Source organism: Glycine soja, chromosome 15 (genome assembly GCF_004193775.1).
Source record: "Glycine soja cultivar W05 chromosome 15, ASM419377v2, whole genome shotgun sequence".
NCBI lineage: Eukaryota > Viridiplantae > Streptophyta > Magnoliopsida > Fabales > Fabaceae > Glycine > Glycine soja.
In genome coordinates, this window is record NC_041016.1 from 3253407 (window position 1) to 3264778 (window position 11372).

General features: G+C 29.5%; 1 protein-coding gene across 1 annotated transcript; it reads right to left on the minus strand.

Moving 5' to 3' along the window:
- On the minus strand, positions 1–370 carry LOC114386690. The gene is made up of 2 exons (XM_028346727.1): positions 158–370; positions 1–47 (listed from the first exon to the last, which is right to left on the minus strand). The coding sequence occupies exons 1-2, from the start codon at positions 276–278 to the stop codon at positions 1–3; spliced, it is 168 nt and encodes a 55-aa protein (XP_028202528.1). The 5' UTR covers positions 279–370.
- Positions 371–11372: the final 11002 nt, after the last annotated feature.

Here is an 11372-nt window from a genome sequence, read left to right on the forward strand (position 1 = left end):
TTACCTCTTGTGTGCCTGGACGAATTTCGACTTTTTGGCTTCCTCCTCTGCGAAAAATGAAGCGATGGGAAATCAGACTCAAAACAAAAATCCAATTTCAGGAAGAAAGAAAAAAAGAGGATCGGAGGTTGGAGAAGAAGGAGGAAGTGGATGTTACCAGAGAGACCAAGGGAAAGTTTGGTGATGAGAGTTCCGGTGATGGCGAATCCAACCAAGAAGGGCCAATTCCGCTTCCATTCTCTCTTGAAGAAAACAGGCCATGGATCGAACAGTCTCATTTTTTCTGCACTTCTCTCTCTCTCTCTCTGTGTTCTTCAGCCTTTCCTTCTCAACTCAACTCCGAGATCTAATACGGTGATACCTGTGGTTGTTCCTGTTCGTTCCGCTATTGCCTTACCCTCAAACCCAATGGGCTATGCTAGGCCCAACCCAATATTTATCATCATCTAATGGGCTAAACATTGAAGGTGATTGATTAATAATTTGTTTCCCCCTGCTGAATTAGGTGATTAATAATGGCAAAACAATTGAGTTTCTGTAATAAAAAAAAAATTGAGTTTTATATAAAAAATTCAAGAAGGTGTTAGATTAGTGGAAAAGAAACACTTAAATAACTAAGCTTGCTCGCTTATTACAAAGCCAAGGGAAAGGATAGTTAAGTATTGATTAATCCTTTATCTTTATTATTTTATCTTCATTTGTATTTAACTTTTTAATTCTTCAAGTTACTTTTTTGTATCTATAAATAAATCACTCTTCTTTGAATAAATATATACAATAATCATTTTATCTAAACTCTCTTTTTCTTTACTTTTTCTTTGTTTTTCTTCTTCGAGTTGTATTATATTTAATTCATTATTAATACAATCCTCTTTTCTATTGACATCTCAACCCACAGGAGAATTTTATTGAAGGTCATGTTTTTCAAATTCACATTTTAAGTTAAGATTTTCTTCTCTCCCTAATAATATTATTCATACTCCGAGTTTAAATTGGTTTATATATATATATATATAGGTCACATATATGTGAATATGTATGCTGAAAATATTGTTAAATAAATAAATTATAAAAATACTTTTATAAAATATTTTGAAGACCTAGTCAAAGAAAAAAATTTGAAGAATTTATTTTTCTCACCATAAGTGAAAAAATAATACAAAAAGTGAAAAAAAATATATTTTCATTTTCTCACCATAAGTAAGAAAATAATACAAAAGACTATAACAATACTCACATTTGTTGAAAATTAATTTGGTTTTACACCAATAAAGTCTGGTATGGAAGCAATATATGCTCTTATTTGGACTATATGTGTTTGAATTAGAAATCTAATATTAGATGATATTTGTTTCACATAATCATTTTGCATTTTTGGGAAGACAAGAATCACATTGACATAATATTATATTGGAGAATGTTACTCTTTGACATATGTAAAAATGCATTTGGTTGATTTTTAACATTCCTAAAAATATTTTTAAAGTTTCAAAAGATAAGAGGACAAAGAGAGATTATTGATTTCAATTCTCCAACTGACATTTCACACAAAATTAACAAACTAATTTTTAGTTATAGAAAAATGAAATTTAAAATAATAAATGAAAAATAAAAGTAAAAATATATATTATAGTGGAGTTAAAAAATAATTTATAACATTCTTATGGGAATATAATTTTTCCGCCTCATTAACATGGAAATGAAAACTATGTAGATATGAAAATATATCTTTCCTAGAAATAAAAGATACTCAAAATTTCACGAAACAAACGTCTCCTTAACAATTTTAACTGTGAGTAAATTATTTTAATAATTTCCATTAGCTTACAGTAATGCCCTTAATAAAATCTATTTTTTTTTATTTTTTATCCTCAAATATTGTTTTTCAATCGTACTTTTATCTTTAATAAAAAAAATATTCACTAGTTTAGGGACCAGACAATTGATTTTCTTTGAGCAAAGTATATATAAGTATGGGTGATATTAACTAGATGTGATATGATGTTTTAGATCCATTCTAATGTGATTCTTAACTATAAAAGAAACAAATTAAGAAATATAAAAAACAAAATTAATCTAAAATATTATTAATTAGTTTACTATACAAGAAAGACATTATGCTTATAATACATAACAGTTAAAAATATCTTATAGAACACTAGCCTGAATCAATTTGTGCAAGATTAATGATACTTAACTAATAGCTATGGTTTTGAATCTTGCCTATAAAGTTGTCATAAATATTAAAATATAAGGTATGCTATCATCATATTTAACTTGAATAAGATTGTTTTTATTAAAGATACTTTTTATAAATAAAGTAAATTAAGATCTTATAGTCAGCATTATTTCGTTGTAGTCATTAATCTTTGACGTCATCTTTAATTCCACCGTTTGTACGTAGATTAACTAATAATCATATTTCATTATGTTCAAAATATTGTCCCGAATTCCAAAAGAATATTCAAAGGCTGAGCAATGATTAATAAGGGGAACAAAAGTGTCTGGTTCTCTCATCATAGTTGATGGGCATCATCAGCTTCTTTTTTTTTTTTTGTGTGTGTCTTTATTTCCTTGGTTTTGCCCCCTTGATTCCATTTTCACCTTTTCAAACCCTTTGGCAATAATAATCCCCATGCAAGCGCACACCGGTGGAAATGATTATTGGTGGAACTTTTGTTCAAGTTTGTCCAGTCAATAATATGTATTAAATAGTGCAGATCTTGACTAGTTAAGCGCCTAAAATCATTACAATTGAAATTACTCTGCTCTCGTTGGGTGAATGATAAACATGATTTGACTTCTGCTTATTTGTTCTTCCACTAAGCTCTCTTCACCTTTATGCTTCACCTTTTTTACGACTTAATTTTTATATACAGAGAGACAGGCGGAGGAAAGGAACTCGCTTCTACAAGTCTGATCTAATTTATTTAACATATATAGTAACATTTTATAGATATTGAAATTTATTAACTTAACCTGTTTCACTAAATTACATAGCTTGTGTGTTCTGATACTTCGAATCACGTTTGAAAACACCTCTTATATCCTGAAAGATTTGCGAACATCACAAGGATAAGTATTGAAAGTTAGTGTGATTACCATACATAACATATATATACACATCGCCGTTCGAGTTCAATTGTTTGCTACCTTCACCTACCAAGTTAAATTGAATATATATGTTAGAATCTATTTCATAAATTACTGTTCTACAATTAATTATAATGTTTTGTTTTTTTAAAAATGAGTTAATATTATCATCCATCAATAATACTTCCCATGCATAAATAATGAGATTAATTCTTAATATACTTTGAATGCCTAACTTTGATCAGCATGGGTCTGACTCTCAAGCCCATAATGAGAAGTGTCTAGAATTAATAAGCACTAAGATTAAATCTCATTTGTGATTACGACATTTAATTACTTTTTAGGTTTGTTCTACCAAAAATCTTAATATTTAAAACGTGTGATCAGATAATAAAAAAATACTTAACTTCAAGGATTGATGCACCTTTAATTTGGCGCCTGTCTTCAACAAGTAAATAATTTTAAATTGATGTTCTGAACTCATAAAATATGTATTCTTGGCATAATTTTTCTTACAATATATACATAAGAGTGTCATATTAGATAAAGGGACTTTTATTACAATAAAATCACGTGATCATTACATAACTTGTAATAATATCAACCATTCATGTATATTCTATATTCATTCTTTCATACAAACACTTCTCTCATTGATATATAAGGACTAGCGTTTGACTCGATTTTTCATTTTCTTCTTTAATTTGAAAAGTTTTCTCCATATCATTTTCAGTGATCGCCAACTAATTCAATGCTTCTAAAGTTTTTTTTTTTAATTTGAAAAGTTTTCCCCATATCTTTTTCAATGATCGCCTACTAATTCAATACTTCCAAAGTTTTACGTGATATTTTCTTTAGTTTTCTCCAGAAAAAGGCTTTTATTCGTTTTCATACTGAATTACTTGATCAGAAGGGAACAACACCGTATTAAAATCTCGGCTCTTTTTCTGCCGCCACCCACCTACTCATCGACCAACTTGTCAATCTCCTCGACTATGATACGATACGAATCTCCTCTCTGCTACTCCGCAAGAAGATAAATATAAACTTTCATCATTCTGTGAGTGTGATGTTCAAATTTTGGACTTTCAACTCTCAAGTCCTGATGAAGCTTTGATATTTGTAGCTTTTTCTCCTTTGTTGGGGGGAGTCAAACCAAACTCCAACCACCTTTTTCGTATGTATAAATATGGTCAAATAAATGTTGAAAATGGACATTTGCTTTTGGCAAAGACATTGACGATCTTAATCCGTTACCTATTACCTTTTCAGTATCCAATGTTAAAGTAATTGCTTCGGATAAATGACAGGGATATGCTCCTAAAGACCGTAGCTTGATTGGTTAGTGGCATTATAACATCTATAGCATTTAACAACCAGCTTTCGGCATCTTAATCAACTCTCTCCAGTAAGTTGCACTCACGAAATGTGTTCTAGTCTAGGAGACAAATATTCTTCTCTAATAGGCAGATTCTATAAAGTGTTTGTAGACTAATCGCAAAAGAAAAATGTTACTATTGGATGGTAAATACTAAAAAGTGGTAGAGGAGATTAATAAAAATCTTTTATTTTATTATTTACAATTCAATTTAATTCCCATACTATAGGGGGGTGATGTGTTACATTTAGATAAATTCAAGTGAAGCCTTTTTTATTTGCCACGTCTCTGTCATTTCGTAAAACCAAGTATATATAACTAAGGACTGCAGACCACAACTGCAAGTTGGATTGATCATTTATTGGGTTACACACTGTGCAAGTCATGGTTTAATTTATATCTATGTCCCATCTGATGGCGATTTCTATAGTTGTAGTTCTCTCTCATTTCTATCTAGTTTTGCATCATCGCGTTATGAACATGAAAAACCGGTGAATCAGACAGTTGAAGAGAGAAACAAGAGGCGGAAAAAACCAAGTAAAAGAACCAGTTTTATGGTAGCTTTGTACCATCAGCAAATTAAAAGTCTACTATTCTATAAGTTCTGTTTAGTTTAACTATTTACCATAAAAGAAAAAAGAGGTATAAAACTATATAAATTGAATGTATAGTACTGACTGACTCCTTCACCTTACATGGAAACTGGAAAGTGTATTTTTGCATGAGCATATATATGGAAAATTGATTTTGAAGTCAAATCATTTATGTTTAGATATTTTTATTTTAAAAGTAAATTGATAATATTTTGTTATGAGTTATAGAGGAAGGGGATGTTGACACGTGGCAAAGTGGCCTTCTAATGTAGTTGGGAGTTTTTGCAAATCAGACAATGCCTGTATATGCATGTGCTTCAAATCTATGGTGGTGGATGTGTATTTGTAAGGACTAGTGCTCCAACATTCAAATTAGAGTCAGATCGACAAATATAACGACATCATTATGAGAAAAATATGTACTTGTTGGCTAGTCCAAGATTTTATCCCTTCATCCATGCTAGGGTCCTAGTCCATAGGTGATGACGAGTTGGTCCTTCTTCTAGCCTAGATTATGGGTCTCAAGATGCACTACTAATCTTGTTAGGGTTTTATAGTTGTGTGGACTACTACTTAATGAGACTAAAGAAAGAGACAACAACCATAAGCGATGAATCTTCGAGTGGTAATGGTTTTCGAGCTAGGGTCGAGGCATTGCTCGTCGAGACTTAGAATAAGTGTTTGAATTTGGTATGACTTCAAAATAATTGTATAATTATTTTTTTAACTTAAAATTAGTTTTTCAATGTGAAAACAAAGTTGTAAATATTTACTAAAAAATTATATTATCTAACAATTCAACGTGTTTTTAAATTATATAATTAAGTGTGAATCCAAACATTCTTTTGTAACATGTTTGGAAGTGTGTTGCGTTTGCCAATAATCACATTCGGTATTCACATCCATGTAGAAGCGATATATGTTAGCTTCTAATTTTCTACGTTTAGAATCGACTTAGCCCAAATTAAGCTACATAGACCTAAGCCCCCAACACCAACCCAAAAATAAAAAGATGAAGATAATTAACAATCTTATGGAGGAGGAGTGTCATTTGTGGCAAAAATGTGTTCTTTCTATTCTCAAACTATAAATGTTTTAACATTTTAATTTTGTTCCAAAATTATTAATGTTTTGCAAATTCAATACTAAATTTGTAATTTTGTCAATAATACCCTTATTTACAATTAATATATTTAATATTTATTGTTATTCAAGTTGAGAACTATACTATTCAAGCCAATAAATAGCTAACCACCAATTAGCGAGAATGTCTACTAACATAATTTCTCTAGACTCTTCATTATCCAAAATATTTTAGTCTAAAAATATATAAATTAATATTTCTTATCAGGTATACACTAACTTTAAACATCTATACTTTAAGCCTTTCCATGAAGTCAAGGAGTTGCTGGCAGCCTGAGACACGTGCAAGTGCAACCTACCAATGGCGAATGGCCATATATGACACATATATAGTACCTTTGCACATGCTTTGTGGCCCAATGAACACGCCAAGCGTCGAGCTAGAATGGCCATGCGATACGATCCTCGCGTGTGTGTGAGCAAGTTTTTCCTTTTGCTGACTCAGTTTTCTCCAAACGTGTCTCGTCCTCGGGGCTCCCACGTGACTTATACCTAATTGCCATGTGCACTCTCCCAGTTATCATGAATAATAATCTCATACGCTCGCTGCTACTGCTCCTCAATCCTCCTTATATTACAGTGATAAAGACAACATTGCATACAAAACATAGTAGGAACAGCAACAACAACAATAATATATATATACACAAATTTATGATTCTTAACGTGCCAATTTGATAATGTAACATACGACAAAAGTACTGTATATATAGCATACGACAGGTAGAATCGTTACCCGTTTGTGAGATGAGATGAGCAGGTTATGGGTTAACTAATCCTGGCACCCTAGCTTTCTGACCAAGTTACCCAACAACAAAAAAGCAAACTTGATACCAATGAATCTTATTATCACATTTCGTTACAATTCACAAGTTTTTTTTTTTTTTGACAGATACAATTAACAAGTTATATGACCTGAGTTAAATAACTAGTACTCCAGAAAACGAGCTGTAATATATATAGCCCAACTTAGTTAAGGTCGGTTTATTTAATTAGACAGTTTTTTTATTTATTTGTTGAGGATCTAAGTAGACAAAGTTTGACATTATCTTATAGAGAGAAAAATATAGAACATTAATTAAATTTTGAAAAACCGCATGTAATAACTTATAATCTTTCTCTCAAAATAAAAAGAAAAGAGTACTCTGTTTTCCTGAGCATTAGATTCATTGATTTAAATAAAGTTTTATATATCTCAACAGAGTACATTTATGCGACAACATATTACTTTATTACTAACTTGTGAGTTGTGACTAATAATATTGTTACTATATCTGATCGCTACGCTAATACTATATTTTTATATGTTGCAGAATTGCGGAAGGGTAAACCTTTGGAGGTGTACAACTGACAAAGCAAAGTCTCTTAGATTGCTTGCACATGTAATCACGTACAATGCATGTGATGAGCCGCAGGTAGATACATTGTATTCAGAATGTGTGACTTTTAACTAAGCAGCTTAATTTGTCGTGTGCAACTATAGATATAGTGTGATTTTGGACTTTTCTTCCCTTCAACCAAAACTCAAAAACAACGAAAATGTTTTCATTGATAGTAGTATTTTATTTGTCTCTTCAAATTAGCTTACTAGATTGAGTTATATATAAGACATTAATTAATTCAACTCTAAGCGTACGTATGAGTTTGATTCTTCTATATATTTCCCACCTCCTTGTTAGACTTGTTATCAGTCATCCACTAAAAAAAATTAATGCAATAATGGGTCATTTTTTCAATTCGGTTCTATTTAAAGTTTCCCCTCGTTTTTCATAAACCATTTTTCAACAACAAAAAATAATAGCTTTATAACAGACTCGTTCATTTTCCCCTAATTTATTCATTTATAACTCTTGAACAAAATTATATTAATATATATCGATGATAAGTGAAGCGGGTTTCTTCGTCTTAGATTAAAATTTGGAAACAATATACTAAATCTATTTTCAGTGTTTGGTTTAAACGGTAGCGACAAAACATAGTAGTGTGCCGATGCGCGGTTTGTCGGGAACTAAAATAAAATATTCGGGCTTTCCAACAAAATTCTCCATCCACGTTCGTTGCCGTTGGTATAACTCAGAACGAGGTTGTCTTTTTCATGTTTGATGTTTTGTACTGTCTATAAATTAGAAAATTAAATAGTACTGAGGGGGGGTTCTTTTAAAAACTGAGAAACAAGAAGTTAAAAAAGAACGTTAATTTCTGGAAATAAGCTTTAGCACTTTATCTTTAAGTGCATGAGCCAGCGTTTTTTTAGTGAATTAAAAGGGTTGGAGATAGAATTTGAACCAATGATTAACAGCGAACGAAATTCCCTGTATATTGGGTCAATTTGAATAAATTTCTTTATAAGTATTTTTAGAAAGGAAAAAAAAAACTTCTTATGTTAAAATTAAAATCCAGCTTTTAAAGAAAGTTACATTGAGAAAGCATCTACAAATTATATGAGAAAGTTATATATAAGTTAATTTTAATTTATGGAAATTTTTTTATTTACTTTTATTTCCTAAAAGAGCTTCCAATTTTTTTTTTATTTAAACATGTCCATAACAGATAATTTTTAGACGAAGGAAAAACTTGCCAAGTACGTACTAAGTCAACTTTTATTTAGATAGTGGAGTTCAAAGTTCTTGGGCATCGCGTATAATCGCTATCTAGTTATAACCCTATCCTTATACGAAGATAATTAAACAAATGTGACATACAAGTATACCTCATGATTATAGAGATGATGGGCCTGTTTGTTTTTTTTTAATTAATAAAAATACTTTTTTCAATAAAATAAGCTTTTTATTTTATTTTTTAAAAATGTGATCATATACCTCCTTCGCACTACTTTAATTCAATTTTTTTTCCTGTCCCTTCTTTAGAACGACTTATGCGCAGTACTTTACTTGGTTAGTTAATCTTTTTCCTTGCAATCCCAAAAATATTGATTTTTCATTCTTTTATACTCCATTATATTTCACTCTACCAAAATAATTCTAAACTTTTACTTACACCAGTAACATAACCTTTAATAATAATTCACAAAAAAAATAAGAGTGATGATATATGAACATTCATATTTTTTAAACATCTAACATACATTGTTTTTCTCTATCACTCTCTTCATGTCAAACTATCATACCTATACTTTTGTTATTTTTATCTATCTCTCACTAGGTGTCAATTGCTATATGGGGTGTTAATGTATATTTCAAAAAAATAAATTTTATTAATAAATGAAAAAAAGGCATTGGTATTTATTTTTCTCAAATTAAGAGAGTTTTGGATATTCTCAAATCATATTCTTCCAATAGAAAATATTGGAATGTGGAAACTGGAAACTCTCTGGTTCTTTTTTTAAGGAAGGTTTTGGCATTCCTTTTAATTTTTATTGATAAGATCAAATTTCTGCGGATCTTGGTGAGAAAGTTCTCACTTTCTCTTATTACTCTCATGTGACCCTTGTTTTTGTCTCCTACTTTAATGCAGTTGCATTTTTTAAACCTTGAGTTAGAGACAATTAATTACCACGAAATAGGTCAACAACAATTAGTCTATGTATTCTATAAGTTCACCCAAAAAAAAGGTGTCCAATAATATAAACCAGCAAGTTTTGATTTCTTAGAATTATTATGGCCATAAAAAAATTTCAATGATTATTTTCTTTGTGCTTCAAACTTACTTTTGTTTCTAGAGTTTCAGTTCGTTGCTTAATTTTTGTCTATCAAAAGAAATCCATATGAAAAACTTGATCACAAATTGATACAAGCTAGGTGGAGTTTATTTAAAATTGACAGGGATGACAACTTGTTATCAAATCCATTAAATTTGGTATCACTTAGTACAAATTTTATTATTACAACGTGTTTTAAGAACTCGATCTAATTAAAAAACGGTTCAATTTTATTTTACTCTCTTAATTTAGATTACATGTAATTTTAATCTTTAATTTTTTTTATAAAAAAAAAACTTTAGGAATTTGGTCTCTGATCGTTTTTTTAACTTAAAAATATTTACTTTTCAAACTAAAAACTTCACAAACGGAGATTAAACTATCTTGTTTTTTAAGGGGATTAAACTACCCTTTATTAAAATACTAACTAAAACATTTTTTTTTCTCAAAATTTCACTAAATTTTTACCCTTTAAACTTTTACATCGTTTCATATATATCTCAATTTCATTGTAAATTCTGAAATATTTAAATTAAAAAATAATAAATTTAAATATTTAGGTAAACTAACATATCAAAGAAAGAATTAATTTTACTTAATTTTAAAAATAGAAAAATTAATTAACTAAAACAAACTAGAGAAACTAAATTACACATAACTATATATATATATATATATATATATATATATATATATATAATTTAATCTTTAAAAATAAATGAATAAAATTTTATTGAAAACCACATTAAAATATTTAGTAATTGACAGTGTGGATTCTAGGAAAGAGGATCACTCTAAGTTTGGTTAGATTATTAAAAAAGTGTCGAGACTTCCTTTATTTGTTATCTAACTATCAAGACATATCGGTTAGGAGACAAGTTAATTAAGTTATTTATGCACCAGCTAGAGCGTTTTGTTATATGTTAGTCTCCACTTCCTTCATGGTTTATCTGATTTTGAACAAGTTCTTATCGAAATGAAATAAGTTGGTTACTTTTTTAAAAAAATATTGCGTATACTTTTATACTAAATCATTATTTTAAATTTCTCTAATTAGTTAACATTCTCGATCGGTTTTAGGGGTGATTTTGTAGGTTTATATAATATATCAAATTAAGAGATAGCCTTTATCTTTTCCACTACATTCTTGTAAGATGCATTCTATAAAGTTTAGAAAAAAGAGAATAAAAAAAATTCGCTTTTTCTTGAACCGACAACAACCTTTACTAATAAATAAAAAAAATCATTGATGTGTATTTTTCCTTTTTGTTATTAGAGGATTGTATATAATTATAAAATATAAAAAAAAACTTAACCAAATTAAATAACTGGTCACGGGGACAGAAACATTAGAGGGGTCCTAAAAGAGTAGGAGAATTTTGGGGATTTTCAAATGATATTCATATTAGAAAGTGGAAACTAAGATTTTATTATATTTTTTAAAATAAGGAAGGTTTTGGCATTCCTTGATTTTCATTGATACGGTCAAGTTTCTCTGGATATTGGT

What these genes read in the sequence shown, in the direction of transcription:
- LOC114386690 (XM_028346727.1), bottom strand. Translation starts at nt 278, where the DNA reads ATGAGACTGTTCGATCCATGGCCTGTTTTCTTCAAGAGAGAATGGAAG. An exon ending in ACTTTCCCTTGGTCTCTCTG is followed by an intron (nt 48 to 157) that starts GTAACATCCACT and finishes CATTTTTCGCAG; the next exon opens with AGGAGGAAGCCAAAAAGTCG.